This window comes from Cydia amplana, chromosome 3, assembly GCF_948474715.1.
Source record: "Cydia amplana chromosome 3, ilCydAmpl1.1, whole genome shotgun sequence".
NCBI classification, from domain to species: Eukaryota; Metazoa; Arthropoda; class Insecta; order Lepidoptera; family Tortricidae; genus Cydia; species Cydia amplana.
Genome location: NC_086071.1, coordinates 21899347 through 21921005, shown reverse-complemented (window position 1 = coordinate 21921005; position 21659 = coordinate 21899347). Strand labels below are relative to the sequence as shown.

General features: G+C 43.3%; 2 protein-coding genes across 2 annotated transcripts; one reads left to right on the top strand and one right to left on the bottom strand.

Moving 5' to 3' along the window:
- The first annotated feature begins 943 nt into the window (after positions 1–943).
- Positions 944–2017, top strand: LOC134662737 (beta-1,3-galactosyltransferase 1-like). The gene has a single exon (XM_063519009.1). It carries the CDS (start codon positions 944–946, stop codon positions 2015–2017), a length of 1074 nt encoding a protein of 357 aa, XP_063375079.1.
- A 2539-nt stretch (positions 2018–4556) lies between these two features.
- Positions 4557–20699, bottom strand: LOC134662736 (uncharacterized). Its single transcript, XM_063519008.1, has 9 exons — positions 20564–20699; positions 13370–13561; positions 11183–11452; positions 10840–10939; positions 9783–9950; positions 9482–9599; positions 5994–6099; positions 5678–5784; positions 4557–4717 (listed from the first exon to the last, which is right to left on the bottom strand). The coding sequence occupies exons 1-9, from the start codon at positions 20659–20661 to the stop codon at positions 4557–4559; spliced, it is 1320 nt and encodes a 439-aa protein (XP_063375078.1). The 5' UTR covers positions 20662–20699.
- Positions 20700–21659: the final 960 nt, after the last annotated feature.

Here is a 21659-nt window from a genome sequence, read left to right as displayed (position 1 = left end):
ATAGTACACTCGTGCTACGATTTTCGAGAGTATCCCGCGTGGAACTGTCAAACGACAAAATTATGTCGCTTTGACATTTGTCCGCGAGACAGCGGGTTGTCGCGCGGTTCTTATGCTACCGATTCGCGAGAGAGCTCTATGTCGCGGCATTTTCTCGCCTGTCGACTGTCGCGCCCATCATGTGCTAGCCGTGCTGGGTTCGACATAACACTTATTTTATGATTTGTTTACTGTAATTATTTGATTATTCTTAATTTTATTGAACGTCCTCGTCGCCAATTGTGATGTTTGAGAAAAGATACTTCGATTTATTAACAAAGCACTTTATTGTTAATTTAGTTATTACATTCAGTCGGCCATTAATTTCTATGAATCCACGAATGAAGAGCGAGAGAACGCCGTGCGAAAGAGACCGCATATTAGGTTGCATTCACTATGGATGCGTTCTCACAATTGCATTTTTGGAATCTCCAATTTTTTCTGCGTCGATAGGTCGAAACCATGTGCCAATACGATGAAAAATGGAGAAAATAGGAACACAAATTTACCCACATAATGCATTAATGGCATTTTAGCATTATGTGCGATTGCCAAGTCATTATACGTATTACAAATTAAAGATATCTTATTGATACGGTTTTAACACCCCCTGGCACTGATTAAAATAACCGACTTGGTTTCACATTACATCTCAAAACTTTTTTGTAGTAGAAGCGTTGCGAGACTTGCGCCTTTTTACATGTAATGTTTTTGATGGGATATATATATGTTGTGTTAAGAAGCAGCTAATACTGTCTGAAATATAATACTAGTGCCATCTATTATAGTAGTTTATGTGACTGCTACATAATGAGAGGCATTAAAATACGAGTGTGGGTTTAAGACTTGTTATTTGATGATTCCAGGCAAACCTTCACCATCATCCGCCTCCGCGTGCTTCAACATGTGGTGGTGGCGCGCGCGGGTCGCGCCTCGTGCGGCGCTGCTCGCGCTGTCCGCGCTGCTGCTGCTGCTGCTGCCGCTGCAGGACCCGCCCCCGACGGCCCCGTCCTGCGTCACGCTCGTGTCAGTCCAAGCGCCGCTTCAAGTCCAAGCGCACGACCCGTCGAGTCCCGGGAACGAAGCGCGACCGACCCTGCCCCCTGAGTGGACAAGTGACATGGACGACGAAGTGCTCCCTGCGGGCGCGGTGCGCACGCGCGACCGTTACGTGCCGGGGCACGCGCGCGCGCACGCCGAGCTGTGCCCGGCGCGCGGCGCGGGCACGCGGCTGGTCGCGCTCGTGCCCTCCGCGCCAGTGTACTTCCGTCAGCGCGAGGCCGTGCGTCTCACGTGGGGGCACGCGGCACGTCGCGCCGACATCACGCTAGCTTTCATGCTGGGCGCGCCGCCGGCCGCCCTGCGCGCCGCCGTCGACGCCGAGGACAAGCTCTACGGCGATGTCATCGAGGGCCACTACGTGGACAGCTACGGGAATCTAACTCTCAAAACCCTGTCGATGCTGGAGTGGTTCGTCACGTACTGCCCGCTGGCGGCGCGGTTGCTGAAGGCTGACGACGACATGTTCATCAACGTGGACGGAGTGCTGCGGTTCGCGGAGGCGCCGGCGCGCTGCCGCGCCGCACGCACCGTGTGGGGCAAGGTGTGGCGCGGCGCGCGGCCGTCGCACACCGCCAGCTACAAGTGCTTCGTGCCCGCGGAAGAGTTTCCAGAGGCGACGTACCCGCCGTACGCAAATGGGCCGGCGTACCTGGTGTCGGGCGACGCGGTGGGCACGTTGCTGCGCGCGGCGCTGGGCGCACGCTGGCTGCGCATGGAGGACGTGCTGGTGACGGGTGTGGCGGCGGCGCGAGCGCGGGTGCTGCGCGCCGACGCGCCGGCGTTCTGGCGGCAGTGCAAGGACGTGGCGCACCCGTGCGCGCTGCGCGCGGCGCTCGCTGTGCACCAGGTGTCCTACGCCGACCAGTTCGGCCTCTGGCGCAAGCTGCACGACCCCCACGTCAAGTGCCCCCGTTAGATATACCAGTCAAGTTAATGTTAATACAGACGGACTAAATGTATTCAACCTCGAAAATATCGAATTAAAATACTTCGGTATACATTATATTCAAACTTAGCTGTGTTACTTAATATCACCGCAAGTGCCATAAATATACCTCTATTAACATGTTAAGTAATAATAAAATTAGATAGGTACAATTGACACATGACGACTTGACGACCAACTACGAGTCCACATAACCTGAAATACTAGTAAGCCCGACAAGAGAGGTTTGGGAGCGAGCTGAACTCCGCCTCAGACGTACTTGGTTTTCCATTCAAAAAGTAACAATTTCACCCAGCAAGCAGATGATCAAATTGCTGAAACCGGTCGAACAGAGGGTATCCAAATGTTCATGCTCAGCCTTTGCTAAACATAAATACGTATCTAGTTAGGCGCTTGGAGCAAAGCCTAATCTAATGACAGTAATGACCACCCGCAGTGTGTAAAGGCGAGGCGTCACTTACCGATGCAGTCAATAGTTACTCTTTTAATGTAAATTTGGTACCTAAACCAGACCAGAGAGGTCCAGAGAGTCAGTTCCACGAGGATAGTGAGATGTTCTTATTATTTTTATTTGATAATACGCTATAGAAGCTTTTCAATCTCTTACAAGAAATAGTATGCGTAATATGCCGTTTTTGCTACTGCATAGCCATAGAGAAAAAAATGCCAATCGCTGAGCCCTGAGGAATACCTAAATTGACGTTACCAGCGTCCGATGTTATTGTTTTCCCATTTGTGGACACCCTCACAACCTGTTTGCGGTTTGACAAGATGTAACATGTAACAGTTTTTCGATCAGGTCATGTACAGGGATCGGATATTTACCTAAACTTTGGCGGCGTGAACGGTATGGAGACGGACTCAACTTTATTTTCGTAATAAATTTCAAAAATTAGTTTTTTTTAATACGTCATAAATCCCCTAAATACGGAACCCTTCATGGGCGAGTCCGACTCGCACTTGGCCGCTTTTTGCTAATTGATATCAGCTTTGAATACCACGCCTCTCATTGCGGCATAGTCAATTAGGCCATTTTCGCCTTAAAAAACAAAAATATAAAAAAAAGCAAAACGGTGCCTTATCGGCGGTGTCAAGCCGATGGGTGCCTTAATAATCTTAATATACTTACATATCGTGGACCGTGGACCAAATTTAGGAAAAAGAGCGGAGCGTATCGGTAACTGGAGTTATCGCGTTTATTATCGCGGGGTCCTGACCTAAGCCAACAAACTAAGTTCGCGATAATATCATTCTTAACACAGGGAAGGGTAAGTGAACTTTACGGCATTGTGTTAAGAATGATATTATTGCGGACTTGGTTTGTTGGCTTAGGTAAATATTTTTCTCAAAAATGGACGGCAAAGTCGACGTTGCCGGTTAAAAAATAGGTCGCGAAGTGCGTTGTTTATGGTCATTCAAAAAATTAAAAAGTTAAAAACATTGCAGTCTCGATTTCGGGACTGCAATGTCGCATACAAATTCCATTATTTAACGAGTTCCAAACTTTTTAAAACTTTAAATGGCCATATCAAATGAAGGCATAGGTCCCTTTAAACAGCCAAACAGATGATCAGCACTTATTATTATAAAGCCTGTAACAGACTATCGCACCGCACCGCGACCTTGGAGCGTCGCACTCATAAGTGAGCGAGAAACAGATATATCTTTCTCGCTCTCACTTACGGGTGCGACGCTCCAAGGTCGCGGTGCGGTGCGATAGTCTGTTAGAGGCTTAATGTTGGTACCGCGACTATTTAGGTGTCTCAAATAGGTTGGCGTATTTTCAGCAGAAAAATACACTTCTTTTTTTTTAAAGGCGGCAAGCAAATCTTTTTAATGGTTTTACCTTTTTCTGTGAAAATTTGAACGTTGCTTCTGTAAAATATTTCTATTTCTTGCACCATTTTTGAGAAAAGCACTATATATGACTCGGCTGGAAGGCTACTTGCTGGCTTCGGATTCAATTAAACGGACTCCCAAGGTCGTCCATTTAAAACGAATCCTCAGCCTGCAAGTAGCTACTTCCGATCCTCGACAATAATGTACTATTATTAGAAATTAAGTAAAAATAGCATAGTTATAGATACTTAGAAGAGATGAATGGATAAATGAAATATATCCTAGACGATTTCGGTCACATCAGCGACTGCATGGACTTGGATTAAAGTATATTGCAATATTAAGTACCTACGCTATGTTAGAGTGTAGCGGCTCGGCTCCACTCTCCAGTGCGCTCTTAATAGATTTAATCAACAACTCTTACGTCTTAATGGAGACGACGAGAACTAAAAGGTATTAAATATCCAAGGCATTAAAAGTGGTATACAGCACGTTGCTAGTTCAGTACTTTAATTGTATCATAAGTATATTAGGTATTTACAATATTTACACTAGAACAAGTTCCTGGACATCTGTGACGTGGCTGGTAGTGACGTCAGCAGCCTGCTCGGGACTCTCGGGAGTGACTCGGTCGCGGTCTCTCACGAGCGGGGAGTCGCGGGCACACATGTCAATGGCTTGCCTGCACGTGGGTGACGTGAGTGCCTGGCAGCTGCATCTCGGGTGCGGTCCTCATGGCCGCCGGCACCCGCACCAGCAGGAAGAACACCAGCTCGAGCGCGCTGAACAGCCCCACGCCCAGGAACATGTTGAACACGCCGCCCAGGGACGCTGGACACGGAAACCGGCGTGTCAACACCAACTAGTATACTTATACGTATATGTAAGTTTGTGTCATATTATATAATATATTATATATATTATACTTATGTTCACCTTTGGAGGCTTTGGAAATCACACATATTATTTTTAGTGTATATTTTTTTCCACCTGTGTAAAACCTACATTTACAACAAAATGTTTAGAGGTTTAGATACATAGGTACAACACCATTGTATGAATAAAACATGAAAACTGACAGAGTGTACAATATACGAAATAGCGTAGGCAGGGCCGGATCTAGGGTAGACGTAGAGCGAGTGGAGCGGCTGCTCTAGGCGCCAAACGGTAGGGGGGCGCCAAAATGGCAAATACTGTGAAAACAAACATCTAGAAAAAACGGACGGGTAAATAAGGAACCTAATGCCTATTGAGCATGGAGCGCCAAAACTTAATCTCGCTCTACCCGGATCGAGTACTCGGGCCGGCGCTGAGCGTAGGTACCTATTTCTAATTATTCAGCGGAATTTACTTCGAAAGGAAGTAAGTAAGAGTTATTTTTACCAGAGGCGATTTTTCTTAGGCCTTCGATAGAGCATGTCATGAAACATTGTATAGGGAAAGTATATTCTTTTGTAATTACAGGATCAGCGCTGAATTTATTTAAGTCCTACTTATCTGATAGAATACAGTCTCGATGTGAATCGATATCGATCACTTTGGTCATTGGTCTCGATGGGTGTACCGCAGGGGTCATTATTGGGGGTCTTTCCTATTTATTACTCGTATCTATATAAATGACTTGTTATACCGACGTGTGACCGATGCAACGAGCAGGCGGAGCGGACCTTCAACGCGCAGCAATAAATCTACGAAGTCGTTTTCGCTATATCGTTCATTCGTAGATGAGACCGACATCATGCAGCATAGAAGGAAATAAGGTATAAGATAATATGATAATCTCGAACTCACAGAGCAGCGTGAACCAAGTCTCGGTGGGCTGGCGCGTGAAGATCTTGGAGCCGCCCTCCAGCACGCGCAGCTTGATCACCGTCTCCGACGACACGTTGATGCCTTGGCTGAAACATCCCCACAAGTAAGCCTGTGCCACTAATCTGGGCAATCACGTACAAAGATCTACAGTGATGTCTACTTCGGGTACCTACTGGTGCAGGGTCTCTAGATCTAGAACAGTGTCGCATGTCGCATGCATAATTAGTAGATCGTTAGTTTGAGTTCTGAGTAGGGCTCGCAAGCCTCAATATAACCGCTTGTAATGAGAACTTACTAGAGAGGATCAAATGTGTACTCTGCCGATTTCATGATGTTGTTTTCGAGCGACAAGGCTGTTGAAATTTTTCTGCAAGACGGCAGGCAGCTGCATGATGAATTTTCTGAAAAGGAATACAAATCTTGAGGCCCTAGTGAATAAGGGTACAAGTATCGGGCAGCGCAGGTGTAAAAGGGCGTAAGTTCCACGTAACACTTATGCCCTTTTACACCTAAGCCACAGATTATATAATAGTTCTTACGAACAGATACTTATCTCTCAAAGAAAAGGTAAATACCTACCGTTTTAATACCTACACTAAAATACAATGGAGTGACCTTCAACGCGCCGCTCCCCGCACCGCGCGCACCGGCACAACGCCAGGGTTGCCGACGCTTATAAATTATTATAAAAATAAGTACCTACTTAAACTATATATTCTATAGAAGATACCTACCTAAAATATAAGTTTTTATTGACCAACTAGCATTAGAACTTGCCATATAAAAGCATAGCGTAAAATAACTATAAGTATACTTATGAGCAAGACAAAGCTGGAAACAAATTATCGGACGCGGCTGACGGACGCGGCTCACAGCCGCGACTTATAGGTATCTAGATAATGAATATGTCGTAGTCAGATCGTATAATCCGCCGTATTACATTACGGCTAGCCGTTTTACAAAACAGGGGCGTTTTGAAATGCGGCGGTTCGACGATTAGCCGGATTGTCATTGCGATACGTTCTTCAATAAGGCGGCCACCAGTTCTTTCGGTCGCCTACGTAACCGGAGTTTGACAATGTTTGCAATTTAATTTATTTTTACTATGGTCCCACGTCCCACCGCACTACATGTGTTTCTTTTCCAAAACATTTCCTTCACAACTTAAATAGACGGAGCCCCGCAAGCGGGGCTCCTATTTCTGGGCGGTTTGCCCTTCGGGCATCTGAAGCTACCTAACGAACCTAACCTACTTACCTACCTACGCTTTTTTCCCCAAAGTGTAATGTTTTCACGGACGTCTCACTAAATCAATAGGTTAGATAGGTTAGGTTCATTAGGTAGCTTCAGATGCCCGAAGGGCAAACCGCTCAGAACTAGTTAAGTATCGAAGGAAATGTTTTTTGAAAAGAAACAGTCCGACGAACTCCAGATTTGATGGACACCCCAGCGTTTTTCATAGTTTGTTGTTGTTATGTCAGGCAGCACCACGAGTGTTAAAAATGGGAACTAAAAACTGTCAAAGCGGCGGCTACTGACTCGCTGTATTACATTACGGCTAGCCGTGTTGAAGAACGTATGGCGCCGAATACATTCCGGTGGATTTTCATTCAGCCGCATTCAATCCGGCTAATCGTCGAACCGCCGCATTTCAAAACGCCCCTGTCTTGTAAAATGGCTAGCCGTAATCATCCGTAATGTAATACGGCGGATTATACGATCCGACTGCGACAAATATACACTGAACTGTGCAAACTATCGGAGGTAAGCTGTGGCCGTAACCTTGAGCCTTCGGACATCCGACAGAAATCTGGCGCGCTGGATGTTCCTGACTGTGCACACTTTTATATCGCGCGCGTCAGCCGCGTCCGATAATTTGTTTCCAGATTAAGTTGAAATAAGTAATTATAATATTCCGTTTATGCGTTTTATTCCGACGAGTGACTGCGAAATATTTTAAAAGGTCAACAGCAGTCACTGCAGTAATCGCAGTGTTTACGCCGTTTTATAAACTACTTATATTGAGAATGTCTACACCTACTATACTTTGCCTATCTGTCGGAAGAGCAAAAACGGCTTTTTTAAATTAATTTTGTTGTTTCTGCATCCATCCACACTACAAGCTTTGTTATTTGTTCGTGAATCGTGACGAAGACATCTCTTTCGCATATATTTTGGTATATTCGAGCGCGTGGCGACGACACGACGTGCGTGCGTGAGCGACTGAGCGCGCGTGGGAAGAGATTCGTAGGTATATAACCGAGCTCGCGCGGAGAGTTCCATAGGCTGCCTAAGCTGCGCGAGACTAGTACCCTTCCTCACTAGGCCACAAAAGTGTAGTTAGATTGCAATCTTATATATCCATAGCAATAAGCTCTCTATCGCAACTCTTTGGCTTTGAGCTTTAAGCGGCGTAACTACAAAGGGGGTCAAATCTAATTATTTTCAGTGTCTTTTTTTTCTCGTCCCTAAAACACGTATCGGAGTAGAAAGTTTTTATTGATTATGAGAGTTTTTATTGATAATTTTATTGAGTATTTATTTTATTATGAGTAGAAGTTTTATATATATATATATGTCGGGCTTAAGACGAAACAGGAGCTGAGATTTAAATATTTTAGGTAAATATACCCGTCTCGCTAACGGAAGCGGCTCCTAAAACTTGTGCGATAAGGACAAGGCGAAAAACCCTGCGTAAAAATCTCAAAAATCGAGGTTTCGTACTCGACTGTTTCCTCCTCCAAAACTTAACCAATCGTTACCAAATTTGGAAATCTAAATGATTATGAAATTATCTGTGTCGGACCGTTTTGCTTTTTTGGCTAATTGATATCCGTTTTGAATAGCACGCCTCTCATTGCGGCATAGTCAATTAGGCCATTTTGGCCATTTTTGAAGGGCTCTAGCGCCTTAAAAAACAAAAATATCAAAAAAAGCAAAACGGTCCGACACAGATATTGACAATATTAATCTGTGTTGAAAAAATCATTGCTCTAGCTTCAAAACCCACGGAGGGAACAGTCGAGTACGTTTGTATGGAGAAATGACCACTCCTGTTGCCTCTTAATGTAGGTTTAGGTATTCAGGAATGGCTAGATGCACTAGGTAGTACATCCGTTAGGGCGTAGATATTTAACGCGAGAACAAGTACGCGAGGCGTAATGCAGTCTCTTTATTGCCACTGTCCGACCAGAATGAGGTTCAATTCCAGAGTGACGCCAGCCTGCAGCCTGGCGATACCACTCACTCTAGTCCACAAAAAACCATGAGCTAATTAATTATCAAACTGAGCAATTTCCGAGAACACATTCAGACGTTACAAAAACCCCTGACGCCTCTAATACGCTCCCAAGCCTCTTGAAGAGATATCTTTATTACCCACGTCGCTTACGAGTGTTTTTGATAAATCGTAAGTAAGTCATGTAAGCGCCCATTATTTGAATTTACCAATTATTATCACCTGCGCGTCGACATATATATATATATATCTAAGTAGTTTTTACCACAAAATATTATTAAAATTGATTTTATATTCATCTGGTAGAAGACAAAGGAACTGAACTAATTAGTGTTCAAAACTTTAAAACCAAGATAACAAAAGTAATTGTGACTCAACTCTGGCTTCATCCTCGAGTATGATCGTTAGAGATACAGTGCCCCTTCCTCCTCCACACACGCGCGCTCCTCCACACATGTATGTGTGTGTGTGTGTGTGTGTGTGTGTGTGTGTGTGTGTGTGTGTGTGTGTGTGTGTAAGGGGACTAGGCTATAGAGTAGCTGTACCTGTTCTCTGCAGACAGCCGAGCTTCCACAGCTGGCAGGCCGGAGGCACGTTGTACTTGTCCTCGAATATAGTCCGGAGAGGGTTGGAACAGCCACAATGTCGCTCCATACATGTGTCCTGAAACACGACGGCCATTTATGTTACATTACTTCAAAGGCCGGCCGGGAAAGAGGGATAAAAGAAAGTGAGCTTTAAGTGAGATCAATAAATGTGGGAAAATACAACTCTTTAAATACCTATATACTAATCGTTCTGTGAGTGTGAGCGTCAAGTAGGTATTAGGTATAAGTAACTAAGTACCAGGCACATCTTGCGGGAGTAGGAATCACTGGAGACACACGAGCCGGTGACCAGCTCCTCGGAATCGGAGTCCTGGACGGACGTGAAGGCCAGTTGCGCGGTGTACTCGGCGCCGGGCACGAGCGTCACCGTGCTCACCGTCTCCTCGCCTTCGTACATGGTGAAGAACTAGAAATGATGTATTGATAATGTTTACAAATAAAGAAAAAGTAGCACTGATTTAAACTTTCACGATTTTTACACATTATTAAATTATACAACGGGACTTAATCGCGTATCTAAGTTTTAAGATTTACCTCCGACGTTTCGAGGACGGCGTTGTCCCCGTGGTCTCGGAGAAGACTGGCTTAAGTTGACATCAGCATCGTCTAATCGCGCGAGTTTTTCGAACTACCCGCACTTGGTCTTGTTTATCCGCTTGAACGTTTTGCGCACTAGGGATGTCACTCTGTCGACACACAACACTAACGATATTCGATTTATCGACTGTCGATATTCGTTTACGCTTACATTTACTAATGACTGGATTCCATGTGGATGAGATCTTGAAACCCTCGTCCCGATTGAAATTACTATGTTTTTTGATTTCAATGGCTTCCCGTACTTTCCTGCTGTAGAAATGACGATCCGTGGACGTGCGCGGTTAGACGATGCTGATGTCAACTTAAGCCAGTCTTCTCCGAGACCACGGGGACAACGCCGTCCTCGAAACGTCGGAGGTAAATCTTAAAACTTAGATACGCGATTAAGTCCCGTTGTATAATTTAATAAAGAAAAAGTAGAACAAGTTTTTCGTCAAAAATGTCATGGCTCACACAAACTTTTATCGCAGACTGTAATTGCTTTCAAGTCAAGTAATAATCATCGAGACAATTTCAAAAACCCAAACACAATGGTTAAGGTTGTAATAACCTTGTTTATCACAGAGTTCCTATGGCTATCTCCGGTCTCCAACATCAGATCAGCTTGGGATTCGAACCTAATAAGACCTCTAGCGCCGTAGGTAGGTTCACTACTGCCTAGGCTCAGCCTAGAAGAGAACAGAATACAAGATCACCTCGCAGCCGAAGAACACACGGGGCTTGGAGCACTGCAGCACCATGCGGAACGTCTTGCTGCTGTCCAGCATCGCCATCGGGGTCTTCGGCAGCTTCAATCTTCAACAATATAATCATCATCACTATCCTTCGCTTGCCCTTTTTCCATTCACTTGGGGTCAGCGTTAGCGCAGCATGCTGTTTCTTCTAAAGGCACCTCTGTCATCTCATCATTCCCCGCAGCTTTATTTTCATAAACGGTGAACTCACATAAAATAAAATTCCAACGGATTGAGAATTTTTTTTTTAAGGATTTATCAAAATTTAACTTATTATCTAACTAAATAGAAGGCGACCGCTTACTTATTAGACTTCATGACGCAACAAACTCCGTACATGGTGAGTTCCCTATGGAACAGCTTGCCACAAGGTATTTCCTTCTTCTGCCACCGACACTTCTTGGCAAACTCCCTGCACGGGGGCATGTTCCTATACAGAGCCTCCAGGAGCGTCACGTTGTGGGACTTGAGGAGAGTGTCAAGGAGCATCAGGTTCTCGGGCTTGGTCTTCTTGCTTTGGAGGATGTTGGCGAAGGTGCTGGTGAGGCGGCGGGTGATTGAATTGTCTGCCGACCTGGAAGGAAGGTCGATTCAGTATTATACATAGGGTTTGCAAGATCCGTCAATTTTTCGGATCCGGATATTTCGGATATTAAAATTTGACGGATCCGGATATCCGGATAATTCGGATAATACGGATCTGTATCAAGAAAGGTGACGAAATTTACAACTTACATACAAGGAACAGCTAGTAAAATGTAAAATGTTCATATTTTAGTTAATTACAATTATTAATAATTATTATTATTATCTCAAAACGATATAAATATGTATAATAAGATATTCAGTGTAGTCTTAATTAGGTATTCCTATTAATAATATTATGCATTTTTTTAGGAGGCCGTAGTCGATTTGTAACCGAAAACGCCAAAAATGAAGTAATTAAAGCAAATTTATTTCTATATATCTGCTCAGAAGAATTAATTCTAAAGGTGCCTAAAAACACCGCTTTAACTTCGGCGTTTTTTCTTAAATTTGCCATTATAAGCTCACAAAATAGAAAATGGAGAAAAAGTTACATTTATGTACTTTTATTATTTTATACCGGTGTGGTGTGATATAATTTATACTATTAAAAGACGTACTTCATTTACCTTGGTAAAATAGCTATACCTTCAGTCGTTCGACTGAGAAAAATGGCTTAGAAAAAGTATCTAACTCATTTATTCAGTCCCCATTACAACAATCTTCCATTATAGGTATATAAGGTGTCCCAAGAAGTAGTGATATACTGAAGCTGGGAGGTAGAGGACCTAGAGGGCTATCTAAATCACCCCCATGTATGTTCCGCGATTTTTCGTATTTTCGGAGTTATGATTTTTTTTAATTTTTCACCTATCGCCGAGTACGATGAGATTTTTATTTATGGTGACGTGAATTATTGCGGTAGATGCGGTATAAAATTATCCAGTATGTTCACAACTTCAAGGGCGCTTAAAAAAATAAAACATACTGGGTAATTTTATCTTTCTTGGCATTAATTTTTTTTTAAATTCCATTCAAAGATCTAACGATAGTAAATGTTACCATACTGAATTGGCCTATCTATCAGCTTAGCACACAAAAAAAATCAAGCATCTACCGCAATAATTCACGTCACCATAAATAAAAATCTCATCGTACTCGGCGATAGGTGAAAAATTAAAAAAAATCATAACTCCGAAAATACGAAAAATTGCGGAACATACATGGGGGTGATTCAGATAGCCCTCTAGGTCCTCTACCTCCCAGCTTCAGTATATCACTACTTCTTGGGACACCTTGTATAAATCCAGTTAATTACTGCAAAATAATGTAAAATTACTACAAAAGTTTCGGGAAATTAAGAAATTTGGGCTACAGCTTCTTAATAACGGGAAAAAAATATCAGTATTAGTTACTCAGCAGCACATCAAGCACATGTTATTTATGTTAACAGAAGACTAGGAACCGACACGATAACACAAAAAAGTCACTGATAACAACACGCACAAGCACTAATGATGTTCCAGGTAGACGACCCAAAGGCGACTGAGCGAAAACCTGATAACAATTACTTTAAAACATACAAATATTTACCCTTATTCCAGTCAGGAGGCATGCAGGTAGTAGGTCGTTTTAATACTGTTACTGTTACTACTGTTTAGTTTAAGCAATATTTGTATTTATTTTATGACGTTATCGCGTACCAATAACGCGACCAATGCAATATTTAACGGATCCGTGAGATCCGAAATATCCGGATCCTATGAGACGTTGGATCCGGATCTTAGATTTGACGGATATCCCGATATTTCGGATATCCGGATATCCGGATCTCAAACCCTAATTATACAGTAATTATACATACCTACCCACGTGACCCAAGACATCATACAAGCTGTATATAAAACTGGATGTAAGCAATTAAATGCCATCGTAAGAAAAACACGAGGGCTGTGATAGGACTCACAAGTGTCCGACAAGAAGGAAGGCGACGCTCGCCGGCGGGAGACAGACGGCCACAGCGGGCAGTGGAGCCGGCGCCGAGGTGGCCGACCGTACAGTCAGCAACGCCGGTACCTGCAGGAAGCGCGCCCACAGCACGGCGCAGAGCGTCCCCGCGCAGCACGCGCTGGCCACACACCAGCTCACCCAGCATACGCTGCCACATACACGTGTCAACAATACAGTCAAGTGTAAAAATATAAGATTTGCGAACCCGTATACTATGTTTGCCATAAGTGTGGGGACTCAGACCGGGACAATTAAATAAAACCGGCCAAGTGCGAGTCGGACTCGCGCTCCAAGGGTTCCGTAATTTTTAACAATGTATTTTTTCATGTGAAATGTGAGTGAAATGTCTATAAAAAACCCTAGGGATAGCATCAAAAACTAAGTAATTAAGTCCGACTCTCGCTTGACTGCACATTTCTAATAGGTTTTCCTGTCATCGATAAGTAAGGAACTATTTTGTGTTTTTTTCAAAATTTTTGCACAGTAGTTTCGAAGAAAACATTTCCATGTGTCTAAATGACTACCTATTCATTGACCAGTTAAGCAACCATGTAGATTCTGGGTCAACCAGAAAAAAACGCGAGCGCAGCGAGCGCGAAATTTTTTGTGAAAAATTGTGAAAGCGTGTTAAAAAGGCCGGGCTGGGCTTAAAAATCCGAAGATCCCTAGTGAGGTGAGCTTTCATGCGAGGTCGAAGCCGTACTTCAGGATAAGCTCAGCTAGAGCATAGACGCCAACCAATGTCCATTGTATTAAAAAGCGAGACCGCAGGCCGAGCTTGGCGCAGCGAGGTCAAAGGCTAAGCTGAAGAAGAGGAGATTTGGAAGACAAACCAAAAATTTAGGTAAAAAGTGACGCTGAAGGTCGAGCTCAGAAATCTCCACATTACTTAATAAGCCCGAAGCGTACTTATAACCAGCTCGGTGAGCCTACATGCGAGGCAAATGCCAAGCTTCTGAAACAAATGTTTATATCTGTTAAAAATTAAGTGACGCCGAAGGTCGAGCTGTAACGCTACGGCTTACGTAGGCGAACAACGCGCGAACGCGGCGCGGCGCGGCGCGGCTTGGATGAAACAAACCGTTGATACGTATAGGTACATACCTACTCGTACGTGAGCGATTTAAGGCCGAGCCACACCGGCTGCGTGTGCAGCACGCTGCGTGGCGTGCGCTGCGTGACGTGCGCAGCACCCCTGTCACACCGGGTGACGCGCACGTCACGCAGCGCACGCCACGCAGTGTGCTGCACACGCCACGCAGGTGCACGCTGCAGCTCAGTCATGCGTGCAGTAAAATAAAATACGCCTGCGACAGTACCTACATTATGTGACTCCCGTTGCAAATGGAAGCAGCTCACCTAATGCCGCCATTGCAATTATTACACATATAACATGCCTGGTTAATACCTAACATCGATTTGTTCCCACAGGCCAAATTATTTATATAAGACGTATTTTTTTGTAATCTTTGTGCTATGTTGTAATTAGTTTTTTTAATTAGTTTTTCTTTTATCACTGAATCCATATTAAAAACCAGCACGCGCACCGACCGAGTTGTAAATAAATACAAGCGAGCTGCGCGTGTACACGCACAGCACCTATGCAGCACCGAGCTGTGCGTGTCCGAACCTGCTCGGTTCGCCCTCTCATAGGGATCGCAGTTAAACACAACGTCATCACTGCACGCAACGAAGCGACGTTGCCGCTCCGCTGCGTGGACGCGTGCACGCAGTACGCAGCCGGTTTGTCTCGTCGGAGCTGCGTTGCGTGCAAGTCACGCGTACGCGCACGTCACGCACACGTCACGCAAGCGGTGTGTCCTCTCTTATGTGTTTTCGTATTCTACAACGCAGCGGGACGCGTACGTGTACGTGCACGCCACGCACACGCATCCGGTGTGGCTTGGCCTTTAGACGCGAAGCGGCGCGGCCGCCGCGCGGCGTTCGCACGTTGTTCGCCTACGTAAGCCGTAGCGTAAGAAAGCAGCGCTCTAACACGAACCAGTCGTCAAATCTTACTCAACAATAATATGTGTCATATGTACAAGATTTATTCGGAGGGCCGAAGTTCCATTAATGAGATTTTAAATTAAATTAAAAAAAATTAAATTAAATTTATTTAAGACCAACAAAGGATCAATTTCGTTAGTGACACATTTAATCTTACAACTAATGTTAGTAGGTACACACACACAAACTTATTAACTAACTACATTAATCATTATATTTACATATTTATTTATTTATTTATGCACATATGGAGTGCACCACAGTGGTTCAGGTAGGCCCCATCAAACCTGCCTGCATACATGGCTAGGATGCTGTTGGTGCTGTTCCTCACCCTGCATAACAATGAAGTGGCTCTTTTGCGCATAATGGCAGCAAAACTATCTACGCGCGCCTCCGCAAACATTGTTGACGCGCTGCAGTAGCGAGGAAGCCCCATCAGCACCCTAAATGCATTATTGTACTGTACACGCAGGGCACTGTACTGCCTTTGCGTGTAGTTCACCCACAGGCTGCTGGTGTAAAAAGATGTACAAAAGGCTCGGAATAACGTAACCTTTACTGCCGGTGAGCTACAAGCGAACCTGCGGGCAATCATGTTCGCCCTCACAGCCAGTGCCCTGCGCTCCCTTTCGACATCGGCACCGTCCTTGAGGTCAGAGGTAATCATATGTCCCAGGTACTTAAAATTGTCTACCAACTTAAGCGGGGTTTTGTTTAGTTGTAATACTGGGACTGTTGATGGACATTTACCTCTGACTCCAAACACCATCATTTCGCTCTTTGCAGAGTTGTATTTAAGCCCGTGTGCTGCAGCGTACCGCTCGCAGACCGTTATAAGCCTCGCGAGACCACAGGGTGACGCGCTCAACAGCACCATGTCGTCCGCGTAGCTAATATTGTTAATGCAAACGCCCTGCACGTGGCAACCGACATGTGTGCTGCTGAGCTCGGCAATAAGTCCATTTACGTATAGATTGAAGAGCTCCGGGGAGGTTAGCCCTCCCTGCCTTACCCCGCACTCCAAACTATACGGTTCCGACAACGCTCCTGCCCATCGAACGCTATTGACCTGTCTTGTGTACCAGAATTTGAAAATGGATATAAGCTCCGGAGGTACCTCCATCTCCATAAGCTTTCTCCATAGTATATCATAACAGACCAGGTCAAAAGCCCTCGATAGGTCGAGAAAGCACGCATAAACAGGTGTGTCTCTATCAGTATAATACCTAACAGTCTGCTTTAAACACAATATAGCACTTTCAGTCGACAATCCGGGCCTAAACCCGAACTGATTGCCGTGCAGCTGTATATACTTATCTAATTGTGTATTAAGCAGACTGTCAAGTATTTTTGCAATAACAGTGGCAAGAGAAATTGGCCTGTAGTTGGTCTTGTCCGACGTATCTCCAGTCTTGTTTTTTACAATCGGAACCACAACGGTTTTCATTAGTTCGGCCGGTAAATACGAATGTCCCAGACACAAAGTATATAACATTGCCAGCACTCGAGGTAGGTGTGGGCCCGCATGTTGCAGGTGTTCGATGCTGAGACCATCGTGCCCCGGGGATTTGCCTCTAGACATTTTCTTTATCGTTTTCGTGACATCCTCGGCGGTTATTTTAGTCCCGATCGTAATGGTCTCAGCCTCGCACCCTGCATGTGATGGCCCTAGTGGTGAGCGAACCAAAAATTGATTTTTAAAAAGTTCAGCAATCTGTTTTAGGCCCTCGGGAGCCTGAAATTCGAGCTCTACATTACAGACTTTAAAAGCTATAAAATAACATAATTTACATAATCATCTAATGATGATTATGTAAATTATGTTATTTTATAGCTTTTACAATCTAATACAATCTAATGATTGTGTGTCTGAGAAACTGATATTGGACATTAGGTAAAAGTATTAGGTACCATAAAACATTTTTTTTTAATTTTGGCCATATGAAACGTAGAAATGTAGGTATATTATTATTTACCAAGTCCAGCCCCCTACTAAATAACTATGATTTTTAAACCGGGACAATTTCCTTACCGGCCGGGACGCCGGGACACCGTGCTTCAAACCGGGACATGTCCCGGCGAACCGGGACGTATGGCAACCCTACCGTATACGGACATTGGCTCGGTAAATCTTATAGGTTTTATTTTACTGTAGCGACCGGTGAATGTTGGAATACTAGGTAATATTCTAGTTCTTAAGGAATTAGACAAAAGTCTTGTACTAACATGACTGTGCTTTTACAGTCAGGTACACATATAACTTACTCAAAAATATGTACCGTTGTTTTTAATTAGCCAGCCTAATTAAGATCTATGGTACATCATATTTTTTGAGTAAGATGGGGAATAGGTATTACCATCGTCCACATTGTTGACTGACAATGTAATCCTAATCCTTATTGCGAAGTCATAAAGTCCACCCACGCCAACGGTCAATTATAGTTGCAGAGATTTCGATATGCATCGACACGAAATTGACACATTTAGTGTCTATGTCTGCGGTAAAAATAGAACCAGACATTTGCGTGCTAGGGTGGCTAATATCTAGGCGGGGTTGTAACACCAGTGGTAACACCACTCCGTTCCAAAACAGCCCAACTCCATATTACACTAGAACCCTTTGAGCGCCACGCGTATCGTGCGCGGCGCGTCATCTTGAACCTTGTCAGAATGCACGAAGGTTGATATTGGGCTGAAGCCGCGCAAGTCAGTTGACGTGTTTGGCGGTAAATGGGTTAAAGGGACTGAAGCCGTTTTGGAACGTACACGTAAACCACGTGTAACTTGTAAGCTTGTAACTGGTGCACACCGGTGCAGCCGCGTTTGTAACTTACACAAATACAAATAGGTATTGATTTTACAGTGTAACTGCACATTGAGTTAAAAATGTATATCAAGAGCTATACTAACTGCCATCAAACTGTTTCGCAGTTTGGCAGTCCTATTTCAATGTAACACGTAGTGTCTTATGAAAAAAAAAATATGCTTATATATTTGAACGGATTGTGATTATACTTAGGGGAGAGGGGGGCAGCCTAGTACACTTTTTACATTAATGGTCATAGTTCAAAATATTACCTACAGAAACCAGTTTTAAGCCTGTACACAACAACCTATGTTATTAACCTATGTAATTATTGCATTTCCACATATATAAAGCTAAAGATAAAAGTACAAATTAGATTATTGCAACTCAAGGAATAATGTTCGATACTGCCCCAAGAGGGGGTGGCTTTGAACTTACGTGGGGCAGATTTGAAATATGGGCTGTAAAGGCAACAATATCGAGATATCCGTATTTTTTTTATCTGTACTTAATACAGTTTGTCACTAAAAATAATCGTGTTAACATTTTAATCGTATAATTTGCAGTTACAACAAAGATGGGGTAGTTTTGTACATTAATGTTTTTTGGAGTGTTCAAAGGTGCCTCAGTGGGGGTACCTTTGAAAAGTATTGAAATCTTACTAAAGCTACCCCCTTGAGGCAGTTTTGCACACACCATTGTTCAAAACTACCACAATAATGTTTTAACAACGGATTATATGAGTATTTATTATACTTTGCTTAAATCAATAAATTGCAATTCTTGCAATTTTATAATTATTTATATTACACTAATTTAATATTTTGTAATATTGTAATTACAGAATTCTAATAAATATTATATTAAACATAGACTAAACGTAATAACTGTAATAAGCACTGAACCACTTAGGTTGTTCAAGGAATTTTGGTAAATGCATTCTTTATTTTACTAGCATTTACTAAAATAACTAAAATATTATTAGGTATTGTTTCAATTTAGGTACCTACATGTCAGTTAATATCGGGGCAGATATGAACATTTCTTATGGCTGGGGTAGTTTTGAACAGACTGCTAATCAAAACTGCCTCCTATGTTTTTTTCAAAACTACCCCAACCCCTATTTAAAAAAAATAAACGTCGTTATTTTCCAGAAACATTACAAATTCTGATTATTCATCCTTCGTCACTAAACGGAATAGATTAAGTTTCACTTACCACTTCCTTCAAATACAGCCTGAGAAACCTTACAAATCTGCACAAATACCGCTAACGGGTAGCATCGAAAACAAAATAAGCTACTTGTTCGTTCATGTTCTGTCAAACGTCAAATCTGTCAGGTGACAGTCGTGTGGGTCGATGTTGCAAGCCCTAAATATGGATTTGGATCATTATCACATCAAAAATAAATGATTAAACGCAGTTGTTCTAAGCTGCCTCTAGTGATAGCTGCCCCCCTCACCCCTACCTATAAACGACTAGTACGTATTTTTGACCGCAGCGTAGCGAAGGTCTACGTTTTGACTCGGGCATTTTGCTTTTGTATGTCCGGATGTTCTCCTCTACGGGTCGCAATTCTTAACCGATTTTCGTGAAACTTTTGTGACCGAATTCTATGACTAAATAATTTTTTTTTGTCGATCCGGTTTTTGGAAATTTTTCAAAATGGCGGAGTCGTGATAGCTCCCGCCTAAACAAATAGTCGTATCGGTATCATAAGAGTTTTTTCTTTTTGAACCATATTTACATAGTAAATGGCAAAAAATGCAGAAAAATTGTTTTGCTGGTTTAGGCGGTATTTAGATACAGACTTACATTATGTGTACCAAATTTCAACTTAATTGGTTCAGCAGTTTCGGAGAAAATAGACAGACGGACAGCCAGACACACGAGTGATTAAGGGTTCCTTATTTTTCCTTTTGAGGTACGGAATCCTAAAAACCGGCCAAGTGCGAGTCGGACTCGCGCACGGAGGGTTCCGCACCATCAACAAAAAATAGAGCAAAACAAGCAAAAAAACGGTCACCCATCCAAGTACTGACCCCGCCCGACGTTGCTTAACTTCGGTCAAAAATCACGTTTGTTGTATGGGAGCCCCACTTAAATCTTTATTTTATTCTGTTTTTAGTATTTGTTGTTATAGCGGCAACAGAAATACATCATCTGTGAAAATTTCAACTGTCTAGCTATCACGGTTCGTTAGATACAGCCTGGTGACAGACGGACGGACGGACGGACGGACAGCGGAGTCTTAGTAATAGGGTCCCGTTTTTACCCTTTGGGTACGGAACCCTAAAAATTACCAAAAATGAGTAATAAATTGCTAAAACTCACCGATCTGAATGGAATCCCGAGCAGAGATACTTGAAGCCGTGTAGCGTCGTCGTCGTGAAGAATTGCCTCGTCGCGCGCCCCAGCCCTGATTTTATCATTATCAATAATTGGTGCCCACGAAACTAAGGCAATTTCACGTCGAAAGACATTTACTACAGCGCCTTTACGGAAGTGAATTTTAGTAGCGAAAATTAGTAGATATCTAACCTATTAACTAGGTAGGTACGTAAACTTTTTAAAAGTGCAATTTTTTGGAAACAATTTGTCTCCCACAATTTATTTTTTTGGAGAGCGCCATAAATCTCTTCAAAAATCACGTCAAACTGACTCAAACCGTTCAAGCGTTATTATGAGTTTAAAACAAAACCGCCAATTTGCTCAAGGTCAGATATAATTGTAGTTTAGAATTGACATATAAGTGTCGAGTATATTAGTATATTAGAGTAATGGTATTTTAAACGCGCCTCGCTCCTGTCTGAAGCTCTTGGTCGGGCAGTGGGTCGTGGCTAGATGGAACTAGACGCAGCATTTAATGGTGGATCTACATTAATGTATTTATTCTGTCCCGTTGTCTAAGCCATCATGGTGAACTTCGTTAGAAGAAATGTGGTACCACTTTCTACTAACATGCTTATCAGATAGGTAGGTAATACCTAGCCTATTCATCTGAGCCCTTACGTCTGAGATCGAGACGTCCCATCGCCAGGTCTCCGAATAGGGCATAGGGTAATAATTATAATCTCGTCCAGTCCAACCCTAAACAAGACACACATCTGCGCGTTTTCCGCTAAGAAATCCCCATTTGTCACGGTGCCAAAGTCTCAGGGCATTCTCGCCATTGTCCTTGTGATACCTATTTGGTGTTGACATTAAGAACGAAGTCCAGTACCTAAAGTTTCGGGGTCATCTCTGGAACATAAAGGCAAACTGGCCTCCAATCCAAGAAGCTTGAGGTACTTAACAGAGCTAAACAGTAAGTAGCTAGTGCAGTATCATTTAATTAGCTGTTGATTTGTAGCCTTAAATAAATATAGAGCTGAATGTGGAATGAGTTGCCTCAGGGTAATTTCTTTAGAGCTACGACATCGTTTTCACA